General features: G+C 40.4%; 1 protein-coding gene across 2 annotated transcripts in view; it reads left to right on the top strand.

The window, feature by feature from the left end:
• Positions 1–17,350, top strand: part of MYH9 (myosin, heavy chain 9, non-muscle) — a 70,332-nt gene that overhangs the window by 41,796 nt on the left and 11,186 nt on the right. For both annotated transcript variants that reach the window (XM_014963668.1, XM_014963669.1), the window contains exons 10-27: positions 457–552; positions 1,641–1,759; positions 2,815–2,967; positions 4,254–4,427; positions 5,217–5,390; positions 5,943–6,057; positions 8,425–8,618; positions 8,952–9,073; positions 9,414–9,483; positions 10,448–10,608; positions 11,230–11,338; positions 12,282–12,413; positions 13,066–13,272; positions 13,780–13,917; positions 14,427–14,550; positions 15,379–15,550; positions 16,134–16,346; positions 16,796–16,940. In XM_014963668.1, coding sequence (XP_014819154.1) covers positions 457–552; positions 1,641–1,759; positions 2,815–2,967; positions 4,254–4,427; positions 5,217–5,390; positions 5,943–6,057; positions 8,425–8,618; positions 8,952–9,073; positions 9,414–9,483; positions 10,448–10,608; positions 11,230–11,338; positions 12,282–12,413; positions 13,066–13,272; positions 13,780–13,917; positions 14,427–14,550; positions 15,379–15,550; positions 16,134–16,346; positions 16,796–16,940 — 2,618 coding nt within the window. The remainder of the gene's footprint in view (positions 1–456; positions 553–1,640; positions 1,760–2,814; positions 2,968–4,253; positions 4,428–5,216; positions 5,391–5,942; positions 6,058–8,424; positions 8,619–8,951; positions 9,074–9,413; positions 9,484–10,447; positions 10,609–11,229; positions 11,339–12,281; positions 12,414–13,065; positions 13,273–13,779; positions 13,918–14,426; positions 14,551–15,378; positions 15,551–16,133; positions 16,347–16,795; positions 16,941–17,350) is intronic.

Genomic DNA, 17,350 nt, shown 5'->3' with positions numbered 1-17,350 from the left:
TGGCTGGGGAGCTGAAAGTGACACGTGGTTAAAGGAACAAAATCTTCCTTCTCCGAATTGATTTGTACTCTTAATAACTGTCTCTTTTCTGTGTTTAACAGTAGTCATTGAGAAAAATAGTGAATTTTGGCCCTCAAACGGAGAACAAATGTTTTATCAAAAAGTATAGATGTTGGAGGGTGGCACATTACCCTCAATCCTGTCTCCCGCTTTACTATAGTGACATTGAGAATGGATGATTTCCAGGCTGCGTAGTCTTGTGTAGGAGTGACAGGGAAAGTCCTCTGTCCTGAATGGGAGCCATGTAGAGGAATTATCTGTGGTATTTTCTTCCAAATTCCAGAAAGATCTTTGGGGTGTTTAGAAGGGCCTCTTAACCATGTCAGGAAAGGTAACTGGGTCATATAAGGGCTTTTGGTGGTGTGTGACACTAAGCTATTATTATTGCTTTAAAAGGTCTGCTGAAGGTTATCTCAGGTGTTCTTCAACTTGGCAATATAGTCTTCAAGAAGGAGCGTAATACAGACCAAGCCTCTATGCCAGACAACACAGGTAACTAATCTCCTTTTCCCACCCCAAAGAAAAATGCAGAAAAAAAGCCTACAGGAATGTCCTGCAAGTAGAAGAATGTATTACAGTATGTAGAGAATGCTAGAGTCCTGTTTTTCTGTAAGGTGAATTATTTGTCAAAGGAGCTGACCTGCTCCTTCGTACAAATGCACACTGTTCCACCAGGCATGGGTTTGCAGCCACCCATGGGCAGGAATGTGGCACTGTTCTAGTGACAGGGCTTGTCAGGAAGTACACGTGATGACCAGATGAAAAGGATTACTCTACTGGAATATGTAGCGTGTGTGCATTTTAACCAAGCTAGGAATGATTGCTCCTACAAACCTATATAAACAGACTTTAAGGAATGTTCTTTCCTAACTTTGCAGGTAGACTTGCAACTGTAGGAGTAGTAAGGTGGCTAGTTGTGTGGTGGATATAAAGTATGTGCACATATTTTGATTGCATTACCCATTGTTGCATGTGTAAATAGTACCATGTCATGTTTCACGTGACAGAAGGCTTAGCTCTTAGTCCTTTTTTATAAATGTACTGCAGAAATATGAGAGGCTCCTAATTTGACTTAGTCTTTATATTGTTGGCTAGTATTATTCCAGAAAATATCCTCCAAATGGCATTTTGGGGAGGAGAGTAAACTGTTTGGCTTTTGGATCTTGAATCTGAAATACAGAGTTACCTCAAAGACTAATCAGTAGATGAACACAGAACAATTAGCTTGATTATGAAGTCTGTTACTTGATGTATATTTAAATTGATCACAGGCTATGGACTTTCTAAAGCTTCCATGTTAGGACTTAGTGATATGAGAGTATTGCTTCAAATTTACTCTCATGGCTTCTGGAGAAACTCAATAAACTGTAGTATGGGTTGCCAGAGTTGGGGGGGGGAATTTTTTGGTTTTGAAGGTACCTTTCATTGTCTCATTAACCAGTTCTTCATTTAACATTTTTTACAAGCTGTTTCATTACTGTCTTGGGAAGGCATTTGCAGGAACGTTTTTCTTCTCTTGTTTGCTGTGAGAAAAACAACAGAACATTAATCTCTTTGTTGTTTCCTCTTACTGTCTTTAGCTGCTCAAAAGGTGTCTCACCTTTTGGGTATCAATGTGACTGATTTCACTAGAGGTATCCTGACTCCTCGCATCAAAGTTGGGCGAGATTATGTCCAGAAAGCTCAGACCAAAGAGCAGGTATGCATTCTCTAAAAATTAACGAGTACTTCAGTCTTTAATCTTGCCACCACAAAGCTAGCAAACATATTAGAGGTTTCTATAGCGTTTAATAAGCATCTTTATGGCTGCAATGTGTGGCAACTGTACTTGAGTAATGTAGCATACACACTGCTTCTAGTATTTGTTAACTTGGTCTGGATAAGGAGAGAAATCACCCTGCCCCTACAGTTTTTATCATCTGGACAAAAAAAAAAAGAGAATGCAACTCCTCTGATTTTGGTGACTGGCTGTCCCAAGGGAGTAAGTTCCTTCAGTGCTGTATGCATGGATGACATTTTTAAGTTGCTGTAATTTAGAAAGCATCGCTTTTGAGTTGGTCAGCTCCTGGGGTCGAAGAATTTGCTGCACACCCTTGAAACTGATAGTAAATTTTGTAACACTCCAAATGAAACCTGACTGAGGAGCCATTGGCCTCCTGAAGCTCCTGTGCTTACTCACTGCATGGCTTGTTTATGAACACGTCCTTATTCTCAGTCTAAATAAACATGTCCCCATAACATGAAAGCGAATGGGAAGAGACTGAAGTCTAGAAATAGTCACAGGCTGCCTTTCCATTTTGATATTTAATTTCTAACTATACATAGTATTTTTGTGTCAATCACGGGTAGAATAGTGGATGAGAGGAGGGGATTTGGCTTCATAAGTCCTAAATTACAAAAGAATTTAAAGGCTTTTCGTTGGGCCTATGAAACATGTTACTATGGTCTTTGGAGTTGACTGGGCATCACTTTTTCTTTCTGGAATACCAGGCATTGGTTTCTCCAATGGGCAGGTTCCTGAAATTTGGCTTTGACACACTAATTTAGTAAGCCAAATTCTTCACTTTTTTATGGAATATCGCCATGCCATCTACTTTTCATTGAGAATAACCTCTGAAATGAGCCTTGTTCAGTGGGTTTGGTAGTGGACAGAAATATCTCAGACTACAGTTTGCCATTAGACGATAAAAGTGTAATCTATGCCTTGCTTTGGATTATAATACAAATCCTGATCTTTGCCTTTTTCCTGTGTAGGCTGACTTTGCCATTGAAGCGCTGGCTAAAGCCACTTATGAGCGTATGTTCCGGTGGCTGGTTATGCGTATCAACAAGGCATTGGATAAGACCAAGCGACAGGGTGCATCCTTCATTGGAATCCTTGACATCGCTGGCTTTGAGATTTTTGAGGTAAGGAGAAGTCAGGTCCTTGCACTCTGCACAGTTTACCATTGAGCAAAGGCTGCTGAAGGAAATCACTTCAAAACTGGAAAAGAATAGTATACTTCTGGAAAGGATATGTATTCCACATTTGTTATTTGAGAAGGCTTCTGATGTGAACTGTCAGATAGGTTATTGAATAACATTCATTCTCTATGAACATTCTTTAGTGTTTTCTTTTTCTTCAGTATTTTTATTTTATTTTTTAGGTTCATTCTTTAATATTTTATGTATTCTGCAAATGTTTTATCTCATTGCTATATATTCTGGTGCTTGCATCCTTTTAGGCGTCTGCATCAGAATTATTTAATTTCACAGTTCCAGGTTTTCTTGTTTCTTTGTAGCTCACAGCTTAAGAGTTCGCTAACCTGTAAAAAAATCTTAGAAATGTCATGTAGAGTTAAGGATCACCATTGGACTTAAAATTTTATGTCCCGTTAATCTGTCTCAAAATATTTAAAGAATGGTCCACTGAAACATGTTGGCATCATTAAAAATTGTCAGAAATGGTTTCTTATTCCTCCTGATGAGTTCTGGAAAAGAAAGATGGGTTAGACCAAATCATTGCCAACATATATTCTGACCTATGTAGCTCCTTTCTGCAAGAAAGATGAAAATCAGAGATCAGAAGTGTGGTTTCACATACAGCTGAACTGATTTAACAGCTTAGGAATTACTGAAGCGTAGAGGAATTAAAACAGGACAATCCTTTTCAGCAGCTGCATTGTATTTAGCGTGGTCTAACACGAAAATGCACTCTTGGTTATTAACCTTGTCCTTACAGTTCAAAGAAAGCTGGAGATACTGAAGAAATTTCCTTCACTTTTATTTCTCTTGATTTTTATATATGAGGACTAAAAAGGGACTTTCCAGTCTCTGTGCTTTTAGGAATTTGTCTTCAGGCTTCTGTTGTTTCCTCTTCCTATGAAAAGGACCTGCCAGCTCTGAGTTTGTGAGAAAACCGGGGTCTTTTCTGTTCCCGGGTTAAGTAGCTGCAGTAATTCTTCTGATGTTTACAACTAAACATTCTTTCACAATGTCTGAGGAACAGTGTTTATGAACTTCCCTAGGGATTGCAGCAGTGATGCAGCCACAGGAAAGGCAGTTCATAAGCAAATGGGGTTATTGTCAAAGGGCTGTCCACCCCACACAGAACACTAGCTTCAAGTCCTCAACTATAAATGTGATCTTTCGTGCCAAGACAATAGTAGTCTTAAAAAGCAACTGTTTAAACATCTTTCTTTTTTCTTCATTAGCTGAACTCCTTTGAGCAATTGTGTATTAACTACACAAATGAAAAGTTGCAGCAACTTTTTAACCACACCATGTTCATTTTGGAGCAAGAGGAGTACCAGAGGGAGGGCATAGAGTGGAATTTCATTGACTTTGGCCTGGATCTGCAGCCCTGCATTGACCTCATAGAGAAGCCGGTAAGCTTGTTCTTCTACTGTCAAGCAGCAAGAAATGGCTGCACTAATTTTGTCATTGAGCACATAACGTTTATTTTTAGACTAGTAACTAGCTTTCTAGCTGTTGTAGTCCTTACTGACACTGTGGTATGCATAGAAGCAGAAGTGAACAGTTTCCTCTTTGTCTGAAAGTATGTCACCAATAAATCTGTTAGTATCAGTTCCGTAGGAAATACTGTGTGAAAATAGATCCAGTCAGCCACTCTTTCCTCTCACAGAATTGTCTTTGTTCGTCTAGATCTGCATGATGCTAGGTGTATCCGTGGCTTAGCATAAGTAGTGTGAACTTCCTTCCTTAACTATAAGTGTGATGAGAATCTGTGAATCTCTGTTGCTTTTATTCTGGTCTAATGAAATGTGGGAATCTTTAAATTTCATAGATGTTCCAATACTAAGGACTAGTTTGTGAAATGTTCTGCTATGGTCTTCTACATTTAGACACCTGGATATTTGGAGAACAGTGTGACAGTGTTCCTTCTTAAAAAAGATTATTTTTTTTTTCCACATAAAACAACCTAGACAATTGTCATGGAAGAGACCTTCTCATAAAAATGTTCAGAATTCGGATGAGGATCTTGAAGAATTATTAACAATTTCTACTAGTATGGAAGTAGTTGAACTGATACCACATAATAGGTGAATGTGATGGGGATCAGGCTTAGGTACCCCTTTTTTTCCTAGCCATCTAAAGGTGTTAATTATTGGTGTAGGCATGTATTTAATCATATTTTGATGTTTCCCTTCTTTAAGGCTGGGCCTCCTGGTATCCTGGCCCTGCTGGATGAAGAGTGCTGGTTCCCAAAAGCAACAGACAAAAGCTTTGTGGAAAAAGTTGTACAAGAACAAGGCACCCACCCCAAATTTCAGAAGCCAAAGCAGCTGAAAGACAAAGCTGACTTCTGTATCATACATTATGCTGGCAAGGTAAAGAATGTGTAGCTAAAATGTGAACACTGGAATGTCTGCTGTATTTTCTAATGCATAACCACTGCTTCTTAGAAAAGGCTATTTAGAAAAATGGCTGCCTGTGGGAAGGCAGTGGAAGATTTCATGAAGTTGTTCCGTTGCTGTGGACCTTACAGAGCCTAAGGGGTTTTGTCTGCAGGTTACATATATGTGGTTGAAGACATGTCAAACTGTGGCTTGGTGTCAGTGAAGATACTTTTCAGAAACTACCAGCATCGAGACTTTGTGAGCAAGAATGATGATGCAGTTGGTTTTCTGTGTCACAGTCTGGGTGGTGCAAACTACCATTGCAAATCCATTCCCTTTACTGACAGAACAGAACATGCAGCTATTTGTTAGTGTTTGACATTTATAGGTATGCTTGCTTAGATGGCAAACCCAAGAATGATTAGGTAATCTCTTGTTGATTGCGCAAACCTCAGTGCTACTATTGTAGATTGCTGGGTCTTCTTGCATCTTTTGCTGCAGAAAATCCCCCCCCAAGTTTCTTGACATGTTTGTCTTGTACAGGTGGATTACAAAGCAGATGAATGGCTGATGAAGAACATGGATCCGCTGAATGATAACATTGCTACTCTTCTCCACCAGTCATCGGATAAGTTTGTGTCTGAGCTGTGGAAAGATGGTATGTAATTAAACTTAATCTCACTTGTTCTCTCTTGCTTTATGCAGAAAAGTTTGTTTGATCATCAAAAGTCTGATGAGCTGTGTTGTTTTTTTCCCTGCAAACTAAGCCACCAAGATGAGCATTACCTGGAACATCCTTTGCTTAGATCATGGTATTGCATTAAAAGTTCACTGTAACTCAAGAGAAAGTTTCACTTGCGTCAACTTGTGTTAAACTTGCTGCATATATAGCAATTATTTTTCAAAACCAAGAATGTCAGGATAAAATACAAATGCAACATTTTGTCCCAGCAGCTTGCATAGCTGCAACACTCAAACACAAGATCTGAGGTTGAATCTATGTTTTCAGTCCTGCAACTAGTGTGTTCTTTCTGCAGTGTTGTTCAGTATTTTACTCTATCTTCTCTGGGTTTATCTGCTTTTGAGTCTTACTGTTGCTGTCACTTTCTGTGGTGGGTTTTCTTTGACGTCTCTGTCTGTTGCAGAGATGCAGAACGTTCAGAGAGCCTATTTCTATCAACACTTTCCTATTCTTCATCTAGAACCAGGTGACTGAGAAACCCAGCTGTCGTGTCATGTGTGTAATGCATCCTAGAGTCATGCAAGAATTGCTTCCGTTAACTTCTCTTTGTCCCTTTGTCATACCTGCTTGTCTTTCTTGTTCATTTCCTCTGCTTTGTGCTAGTAGCTCCTCACGGACTTTAAAACAAAAGCAAAACTCTCACCTTGCAAGTGGATACAAGAAAAAGATGGACTTATTCAGGTGCTAAAGGTTACTCTTGCAAGACTTGCGTAGGAATGACTAAAAGTAAATCCCTATCAACTGTTTCAACATAGAGGCAGCAAGGCTGTATGTCTTGCAAGATTTGGAAGGAAGATTTCTGAGACTGCATTTAAACTGAAATTCAGTTTAATGTTGATTCTGGTAGTGGGATTTGACTTCAGCTGCTGATCATTTAAATGAAAGTTAGTTTGGCAAAGGAACGTGTACTGCATGAAAAGTGGCTGTCAGCAACTTGTGCCTCATAAGACCTTTGCTGTGTGACACTCCTTTTGGACTTAATGTCAACTGAATCACAGCTGATCAGCTCTCGTTTATTGTTCTTAGCTGGATCATCTGTTGCAAGTGACTGTCCTTTTTGCTATCTTGGTGTAGATTGCAGGGCTCAAGATTTTTAAGAGGATTGTTCCAGCTGCAATCTGGGACACTCTTCTGTGGATTTCCCTGTGATGTCATCTAGTAACATAAACTTCTTTTCTTTCTGATAAGACAACCTTGAGCCTAACAGCTACTCTAGAAGTGAGCAGTTCTAAACTAGTATTAGCTGTAAATTGGACTATACTTTCTTGTTTCTTCTTTTGTAGGGGTTTCTCTTAACAATTGTTTGGTTTTTTTTAAATGAGAAGCCAATTAAGCACAAGTTGATGTATTTTCTATAAGTGAAGATCGGGAGCCCGAGTGTAGGCATCAACCAACTACTAAAGATAAAGTGAAGTAGTAGCTTGAAGCCCTTAATAAAAATTTACTGGGGGTATGAAGATTTATAGTGGTACAGTTGGTTTTGGTTGGGTGGATGGATTTTTATCTCCATGCAGAAGGGCAATGGAATAAAGTAATGCTTTAGTTTCTTCTTGCTCCTTCTACTCTCTGGCTGGCTTCTGTTGAAAAAAGGGATCTGTGGGGTCCACCCATCAAGGTGATAGCTTCATCGGTGCTTGAATGTCACAGTGGCGTAGTGGAGAAACTATTGCAGCAGGGAGTTCTGACTTTCTCCAAAGTCATAGAATACTTGTACTCCAAAAATAATTCAAACAGTGGTATCTTGAGGTTTGGTTTCTGTCACGCCTCTTAAACATGCCTTTTACCGTGTCTGCTCAGTTTACAAGTAGATACGGCTTTTCCAGTCACCAGTCATGGCAGTTCTGCCTGTAATGCAAGAGTGAAGCTGGGCTTTTTCCTCTAACTGTGGCACCTTCTGGGTCAGAGTTAACTAACAGTTGACTCTGCTGGGCTAGCAGATAGAACTCTTGGTTTGTTGTTTTTCATTGTAACTTAAGCAAGTAGAAGCATCTGAAACTCACTTCTAGATTGCTCTTCCAGAGCTGCCATCCAGAGCATCAGTAGAATGTTTGGGAGTAAGTTTGGCTCCATCATTCAAACTTCCTGTAGTGAGCTGTTGCTTTTCTTTCCTTCCTGCTCCTATCCCTGCACAAATTCTGTACAGGAGTCGACATCTGTGTAGAGATGAAGCAAAAAGGATCCTGCAGCTCCTCTCATTTATCCTGTTCTACCCAGATGTCCTTTGTACGTTCCGATGCTTCCTTTGTGGCAGAATTTTAACACTCCTCCTTCTGCTCTCTCTAGTTGACCGCATTGTTGGGCTGGATCAAGTAGCTGGTATGTCAGATACAGCATTGCCAGGGGCCTTTAAAACCAGGAAGGGTATGTTCCGGACAGTGGGACAGCTCTATAAAGAACAGCTGGCTAAACTGATGGCTACCTTGAGGAACACCAACCCCAACTTCGTCCGTTGTATTATTCCCAACCATGAGAAAAAGGTAAAGACAGTTATAACAATAGAGCCCATGCAGTGTCATGTGGGCTTTTGGGGTCATGTGGCTGGGTTGCTAATTTTGTCAGGTTTTGTAAGAGATCATAAAGAGGTCCTGTTTTCTCAGGGTATCTTTTTAATGTCATCCTAAATAACTGTATACTTACCACAAATTTGGAGACTGATCTTTGCTGTTCTTAAGGTGGCATAAAAGCTTTTGATTGCTTCTAACTGGTAAAGAGAGAACTGTCTGCTTTACAAACCAGAGGGGGAGGCAAGGGGGTAAGCCCCTTTTACAAAAGCTTTGTGGTATTTATAAAAGATGCTTTTTCCTCACTAGGCTGGAAAACTAGATCCCCACTTGGTCCTTGACCAGCTTCGCTGTAATGGAGTGCTAGAAGGAATCCGTATTTGTCGTCAAGGTTTCCCCAACAGAGTTGTGTTCCAGGAATTCAGACAAAGGTAAGGTCTAGAAAGGAGTCTGAAGCAGTTTTTGTCCTGGCAAAGTTAAGACATAAGTGCAAAAACTGAAGTATTTTATTGCAACTAGATTGTCACCGTTTTCAAAGGCAGCAACAGAGAACATTTGTGTGTTGGTATTCCCTGTCACAAAGCCTCCCAAAAGCATCTTTAACTCCTCTAGTAAGCGTGTAGTTAAGGTGAGGTGTAGAGGACCCCATCTAGGACTGCTGCTTCATACTCTTTTGTCTAGACATGCAATTCTTTTCTTCTAACAAGACCACGAAGTGTTGTTGTTTTCAAATATTCTTGTGTAACTACTCTACTGCTTTCTCTTTTTCAGATATGAAATCTTAACTCCAAATGCAATTCCCAAAGGATTTATGGATGGAAAGCAGGCTTGTGTGCTGATGGTAAGACATCCTAGAAACTCCACTTGAATTGAATAAACTTCATGGGTGTGGTGTGGAAATTCAAGTTGTGCATGTTAAATATATCTTCTACTCACAGATCAAAATTCCAAAGTCAAATGTTTTGTCTGAGAAAAGGAGGGTGCAGAAAGCTGTCTCTTGGCTTTGCAGATGGAGGCTTTTGACTAGCATGAGGTTCAATAATTCTAGGCAAAGAGGATCTTTTGTTTCCACAGATGCATACAGTTTGATATGCCAGCGGTATTCATGGAATCAAAATGTTTAGAAGCATTAATGTTATCTTTAGCACATGCTTAAAGTATGAACTTCAACAAACTTTTTTTAATGGCCAGCTGATGACAAATGCTTTCAGTGAAGGCTCCAATTAATTTCTGCAGAATTGCCTGCTTCAAAGGGAAAGTTTTGGCTCTGTAGCTTGAAGACAAGGGGAGACTGAATTGAATTTGGTTGTAAGGGGTTCCTTTTTTTCTGTCTTAAAGGCATATACCTTATTCATCTTAACCAAGTGTAAGTGGTGACAGCAAATCCTGTAGAGGATGGCAAAGTTGGTTGGGGTGCCTTTTTCTGAACAAGATTAGGACTGGGGAAAAAGTAAATAGGAAGGATCAACAGATGTGTTTCCTTTAGGAAAGGAAGAGGGCTCTTGGGACTAGGCATATGTTCCTCACAATGTCCTTGTAGTTCTGGGTACTTGATGTGGTATTATATTAATGCTTTCTATCATGTTTTCTGTCTCTGATTACCTCCATTTCATGCTGTGCTTGGCTGAGCTCCAACTCCTCTAATTGGGACAGGACCTTATTGGGAGCTAGCAACTTTGTTTGGCCTGAGTGGCTTAATTGTAGGGAAGGGGTATCTTACAGCCACGAGACACAAATATGTTTTGTGATGTTTCACATGAAGTAGTCTTTGCAGGAGATGAATTCTTCTCTCTCTCTCATTTCAGATCAAAGCATTGGAGCTGGATTCCAACCTTTATCGAATTGGACAGAGTAAAGTGTTTTTCAGAGCTGGAGTCCTTGCTCATCTTGAAGAAGAGAGAGACCTGAAGATCACAGATGTCATTATTGGCTTCCAAGCATGCTGCAGAGGCTACCTGGCCAGAAAGTAAGGACCATATTTTGTAAAGTACATTACAAACCTATGAATTTATAATAATTTTAAACCTATATATATAAATAATAGAAGATACCATTTTAAACCTATATATTGTAGTAATAATTTTAAACCTATAGAGCAGTAAAGTCTATTCCTCTCTATAGGAATACTATACAGCAAGCAGAGTTTCTGAAGAGCTGTAAACTGCAAATGTGAAAATTAAAAGCTCTTAGTATGGTACTGATCAGGAGGTGTAAGATTTCTCTTAAGCTATTTGGTAGGACTGCAAATGGTACAGTTCTAAAAACAAAAATAGTATCTGTCAGATTGGCAGGAAAACACACCTGTTTCAGATCTCCCTTTTTTGAACTGAAAATAGTGAGGCTTTTCAGATTAGAAGATAACAGGGAAAAACTTTATTAATTAGGAAAATGAATAAAGGGGAGGATGACCATTCTTACCTGAGTGAAAATAACCCTTTAAGAGATAGAGGAGGTTAACTGGAAATTTTGATGGGTTTTTAGGGGGAGCCTTCTGAAGTAAAAATGTAGCGGTATCTAAGAAAGGGCTTGGTGGAGAGAATTGCATGTCACGGTGGGTTCCTTTGTCTGACCTCTCCTTACCTTGCAGAGCCTTTGCCAAGCGCCAGCAGCAATTGACAGCCATGAAAGTGCTTCAGAGGAACTGTGCTGCCTATTTGAAACTGCGGAACTGGCAGTGGTGGAGGTTGTTCACCAAGGTAATATTTTCCCTTGTGCAATTTTTACAGCTTCGTTTCAATTTCAGCTTCTCAGGTTGAACCAGAGCACTAAAGCTACTTTCTCTACAATTGGGTTGGCTTGCAACTATGCCTTGATTCATTTCGGCAGAGAATATCATACCGTATTTTATAGCTATGCAGTATGGCTGCATAAACCAAGTGCAAGGCTATATCCAAGCAATGTTGTTGAAAAGCAGAAGTCAGCTTTATGCCTAAAAGGATCTCTGCTTTGGTGGTATGGTACTTAAAAGGGTCACTTACTATGTGGCTAGTCAATTTAGCTAGACAAATAATGTTAATACAGGGATAGCTTGCCACCTCTTTCTCCATGGTGGTAAGAGCGAAGGAAGAACACTGACGTCTGATCTTGTTGTTAGACTTGTAGATATTTTACCTTTATCAAGACAATGAACACGTGAAGAAATCATCTGTTTCCTAAATGTATGGGATCTCGTGCTTTTTAGCCATGAGACTTTGCAACTAAGTGAGAGTTGAGAGCAGAGTTTAAACTTTTATTCTCTTTCCTGTTAAATTAATTGTAAGGGGTTTTGATGGTGGAGCACAGAGATGGGTGTCGTTTGCTTTTGTTTACATTGACCTACCTGTCAATTTCCCCACCATATGGCAGCTTTTTTATTCTCCTGCTATTACTACTTAGCCCTTGAGGGTCTGGAATTTACCCAACCGTTTCCTGATGCATCCCATCCTGGAGGAAAAGTTGGGCAGGCAGAAAGTGTGTTATTGGCAGAGCGGATGATATCTAGTCTTCTATGATCCTCCTGGTGTTCACAACAAAACAAATGGTCAGACCTTCAAATATGGCACTTATCTAAAATGTTGTTTTATTCAATGTTTATTGGGTCCAAGAGAACTTCTTCACGCTTTCCTTATACACATCTCATTCCCTTGGTTTCCCTTTCAGGTGAAGCCCCTTCTGCAAGTAAGCAGACAGGAAGAGGAGATGATGGCCAAGGAAGAAGAACTAATAAAGGTCAAGGAGAAGCAGCTGGCTGCAGAAAACAGACTGAGTGAGATGGAGACCTTCCAGGCCCAAGTGAGTTTGCAAATCTCATGTGTAAAAGTAATTCTCTCTCCACCTGTCCAACTGCTTGAGAACTCCTCCTTTGCTTTATTGGTCTGATGGATAAGCTGCAGGATTCCACCTTGTTGAAATATGTGACTTGGCTGCCATCCTGTTCAATTTCCTTTGCCCTTCTTCCTAGCTCAGTTCATCTAGTGGGTCATTTTGTACAGTGACCACCTATTGCCCTTCTGTAGCCATTATGTGAAGAAAAGTCTCCTTTGGCTGAGTATTATAGGAAGCTGATTGAATTCAGCCTTGTCGTTAATGGAATCCTTTTGGTTTGGAACACAGAAGGTGGCAGCAGGATTGTTTTTCTGTAGGGCAGATAATAATTATTTGTGTTACTTTTATAAGGGAAAACTAGACAATCTCCTTATTTCAAATGGATATGGTCTTGAGAAATTTGTTAAGGCTAACATGTGGTTGCAGTGTGTGGTTTGTGAAGGAGAACAAACACTTAGAAACTATGTTTTGGTATTTAGGGTTAGATTAGCAGCAGGAGACTGCTGCAATGATGAAAACTATAGCTGTGGAACACAGGAGCACTAACTTCACTTAACAGATTGCTAAGTGCTTTGGTAGATTGGAGCTTGTCTTATTTCTGGCTTTGTGTCCAATGTAGCTAATGGCAGAGAAGATGCAGCTGCAGGAACAGTTGCAAGCAGAAACTGAACTCTGTGCTGAAGCTGAGGAGATAAGAGCCCGCCTGACAGCCAAGAAACAAGAATTGGAGGAGATATGTCATGACCTGGAAGCAAGGGTGGAGGAAGAGGAAGAACGGTGTCAGCATCTGCAGGCTGAAAAGAAGAAAATGCAGCAGAACATCCAGGTAATGTCTTAGAAATGCTGTTCTCTTGTCAGTGAAGAGGACAGTAAGGGTTAGAGTAGTTCTTTTGACTCAGCTTGTAGGGAAACAGGAGAGACAGACCAAAAAAAAAAGCATAGAAAAATCTATCTGTGGAAATAGCAATAGAACACAGTGATTCTGATGCTGAGCCTGAGGCATTCAGTCAGTCATCTGGAATGAGCTGTTCTGTTCTTGAAGATGAAGATGATGGCCACTTGTCAAATAATTAGACAAGTCTTTGCTTAAGCCAGGTATTTTAGGTATCGTAGCATTCTTCTCTGCAAAATAGCATTAATTAGTCTGATAGAAAAATTGTTGGTTAAAATGCAGTATGGTGTATTAAGTCATGGCAGAGATGTCACTTCTGGAAAGTACTAGTAATACCCTGAAGGAAGAGTAAAGAAACCTTCCAAGTTCTAGTATTGCTACTGAGCTACCTTGGTTAGTGAGCAGCACTGACAAATGCCTTGCTTTTCTGTGGTTGTGAAGGAACTAGAGGAGCAGCTTGAAGAAGAGGAAAGTGCAAGGCAGAAGTTGCAGCTAGAAAAGGTGACCACAGAGGCCAAATTGAAGAAACTGGAAGAAGATGTGATGGTTCTGGAAGATCAGAATGTCAAATTGGCTAAGGTAAGACTCCTGCGACTTCATAAGCAGTCCAAAGATGTACAGGTGTTTCTCTTGGAGCCACCCACCAAAGGTTGACCTTTCCCATATTGTGGGGAAACTTAAGAATTAATTCAGTCTTGTCTTTGACAGCTCTGACCTGAATTTTTGAAATTCAGTGCCTGGTTGTGTTCTTTGCAAGTCAGTATTGCGTGATATTTAAAAAGCTTTGACTAAATAACGATCCACGAGCAAATGTTTTCTGATACATTGTTGTGCCAAACAGTATTTCATACTGTTGTTTCATAAAGTTATTTCATAAACAGGGTTCCCTTTCAGCTTTGAAAGGGCTATCAAATAAAAATCTTTAAGTACCGATTTATTTGAATACTATTTGTAGAGTTTCCTAAAAGCAGGACCGAGGAGCACTCATGACATTGACATTTTTAAGCACAGTCAACTCTGTAAAAAAAAAAAACAACCAACCCTTTAATTCCAATAACTGCTTTGACACTGCCTTATCAATTCTGCAGGAGAAGAAGCTGTTGGAAGACAGAATGTCTGAATTTACAACGAACCTGACAGAGGAAGAAGAGAAATCTAAGAGTCTAGCCAAACTTAAGAATAAGCATGAGGCCATGATCACAGACCTTGAAGGTAGTTTTGGGTTTGTTTGTGTTTTTTTAAGGTAGATCCTGCAAAGGACTTGCCTGTTTAGTTTTAGGTGGCTTTTTGTTAAAACTTGTTGAACTTCAGTTTCATTTCTAGAGTTTTAGTCCTCTCCAGTTTCTGAGGGGTTAAAAATTAGCCTATAGTGTGTATGCTATTGATCGGCTTGATAGAGCTGTCAGTCGCTGGCTGAAGGTTATGTGCCTCGTCAGCTGAGCCCTTGATCTAAATAAAAATCCTCTCCAAAGCAGCAGGCCAATGGAGAAGAGAGGCTGGTTCTCTTTCTTCTCCTACTGTGGAAGTGTCTCCACTTTTCTACTTCCAGCAGCATCAATCTGTCAGGGTTAGTGCTGTTTCTGGTATCCTGTTTGCACAAGTTCTTCAGCATTCGGGCTAGAGGCACTTTATCTGGAGGCTGCCCAGGTTAACACAGCAGGAGCCAGCCTGTTTAGCTGCAGTAAAGGGAGAGCAGACCTTGTGTTCAGCATTGCTTAATGAATGCTTATGCCTGTGTGGTGTGGGTGTTGGGAGAGACTGGTGGTGTGCTGGCCTTGTTTATTCCAGTGAAAGAGGGGGGGAAAGGAGGTTTGGCTGTAAGATGAGGGAAAGGGAAATCGCCCAGATATGTTTTGAGGGCAAAATATGGGGACAGTTGGATATGTAGGTCCTGACAGAGTAATGCACTCCAGCTACAGTTTGGAGAGTTGTATTATTAGGAAAGAAACTATTGCTTAAATAGCTTTGTTTTCTCTGCTCGTACAATGTTCTTTTAGTATGTCTTGTCTGTGTAACTTAATATGTCCCCATCTCCATCAGAACGGCTGCGGCGTGAAGAAAAGCAGAGGCAAGAATTGGAAAAGACTCGCCGAAAGCTTGAAGGGGACTCCAGTGATCTGCATGACCAGATTGCTGAGCTGCAGGCTCAGATTGCGGAACTCAAAATGCAGCTGGCCAAGAAGGAAGAGGAGCTGCAAGCAGCCTTAGCTAGGTGAGAACCTGACCTGCAGGGTTCAGGGACCACCAGGTTGGGAAGCATTCCTTGTCTTGTTTCACTTTGGAATAGGAACTAAATGGTATCTGTGGCTGTTGTATTTCAGCCCATTGACTGTTACGATCCATGTCCTCGGCATCAGAGTTCTTTGGCTGCTGCTCACTGCCACATTCTCTGTACAGAGCTAGACTATGAATATAGCGTGCACTGCACGTGTTTCACTGGAGCAGTAAGATTTCAGAGGGGTTAAAAAGTAGTGGCAACACAGTCTCTCTTGTAGTTGCTGTATTCATCTAAGCAGTAAAGTGACCCATTTCCGATGTAAAATGGTGCTTTCTCTTCTGCTTTCTTCTGTTGTCAGTCTCTCTCTGTCCCCTTCTTTAAGGTAAGTAATTGTGCTCTCTCAAGTATTGGGCTATAGAACTTAAAATTTGTAGATGATACAAGGATCAAAGTTTGAATGTGATATTGTAGAGCTGATCAATACCAGCTTTTTTTCTTGGTTATTCTTGGTAGGACAGGTATTTTAATTTACATACAGTTTAAATAGGCTCTGACCAGAACCCTATGTTGAACACAGGGTGGAAGAAGAGGCAGCTCAGAAGAACATGGCCCTGAAGAAGATCAGGGAACTCGAATCCCAGATCACTGAGCTGCAGGAAGACCTGGAGTCAGAGAGAGCATTCAGGAATAAAGCTGAAAAACAGAAGCGGGATCTGGGAGAAGAGCTGGAAGCATTGAAAACGGAGCTAGAAGACACGCTAGATTCTACAGCTGCTCAACAAGAACTCAGGTATCTCCAACGTGTAACCGTATTGTCTTCTTTGATTTTGACTTTTTTAATAAATGCTGCCACATCCACACTCTTACCAAAGCAATCTTTGCCTTTATCAGGGTAGGTTGATTAGCAGCCTTACTGTCTACAGTAGGAGGTAGTGTGTGAGCTGTAGTAAAGACTGCATTACCTCACCTGATATAAGAAAGTTAATTTGCTCCCTAAACACAGTGTTAGTGATACCCCTGAAACATTCATAGTTTCAGGCTATTACTTCTTAGGGTGAAAGTAATGCTGCCAGCTTGCGCTTCAGAAGGGTGCAACGCTGAGTTTTAACTTCTAAAAGTGTCTTTATAGCTCGTAGAGCCAGACCTTGGCATTTTTCTACATTAGAGATGCTGTTTGTGGATATACACATCTGTTTGATTCTCTCCGTGGTATCTAAATGGAATTTGTGAATTTTGCAGGTCAAAGAGAGAACAAGAAGTAACGGTTTTGAAGAAGACTCTTGAAGATGAGGCAAAGACTCATGAGGCTCAAATCCAAGAGATGAGGCAGAAACATTCACAAGCTATTGAAGAGCTGGCAGAACAGTTGGAGCAAACCAAACGGGTATGTGGAACAGAAATCAAAAGGGCCAAAGCAGTCAGCCTCCCTGAAATAATAGCTGCTCTGTGATTATGTCTTAAAGTTGCAGAAGAACATGAAGTGTTAGTGATACTAGGCTTCCAATACGTGTGCTCTTCTTCCCATGGTAGATCACTTTTGACTATGAAGCATGTATGAAGTTGTTTTAAATGGTTGCATTCATTCTTTTTTCCCATCAGGCATGTTATACTGCATAGCCAAGATGTTCTTTTCACTGCTAGCACTTGTTGCCTTGTACAACCTTCAATTTGGAAGTCTAATGGTGTATGGTTGTCTCCTCTGATTGTTAGATTGTCTCCTGCTTATCTGTGGCAGGCTGTTCAAATTGGGTTTTTTTTTGAGTAAGCAGTCTATGATTTATCTGCTAAACTTGC

The sequence above is a fragment of the Calidris pugnax genome, unplaced genomic scaffold (assembly GCF_001431845.1).
Source record: "Calidris pugnax isolate Ruff unplaced genomic scaffold, ASM143184v1 scaffold44, whole genome shotgun sequence".
NCBI lineage: Eukaryota > Metazoa > Chordata > Aves > Charadriiformes > Scolopacidae > Calidris > Calidris pugnax.
This window is presented reverse-complemented; position numbering and strand designations above follow the sequence as displayed.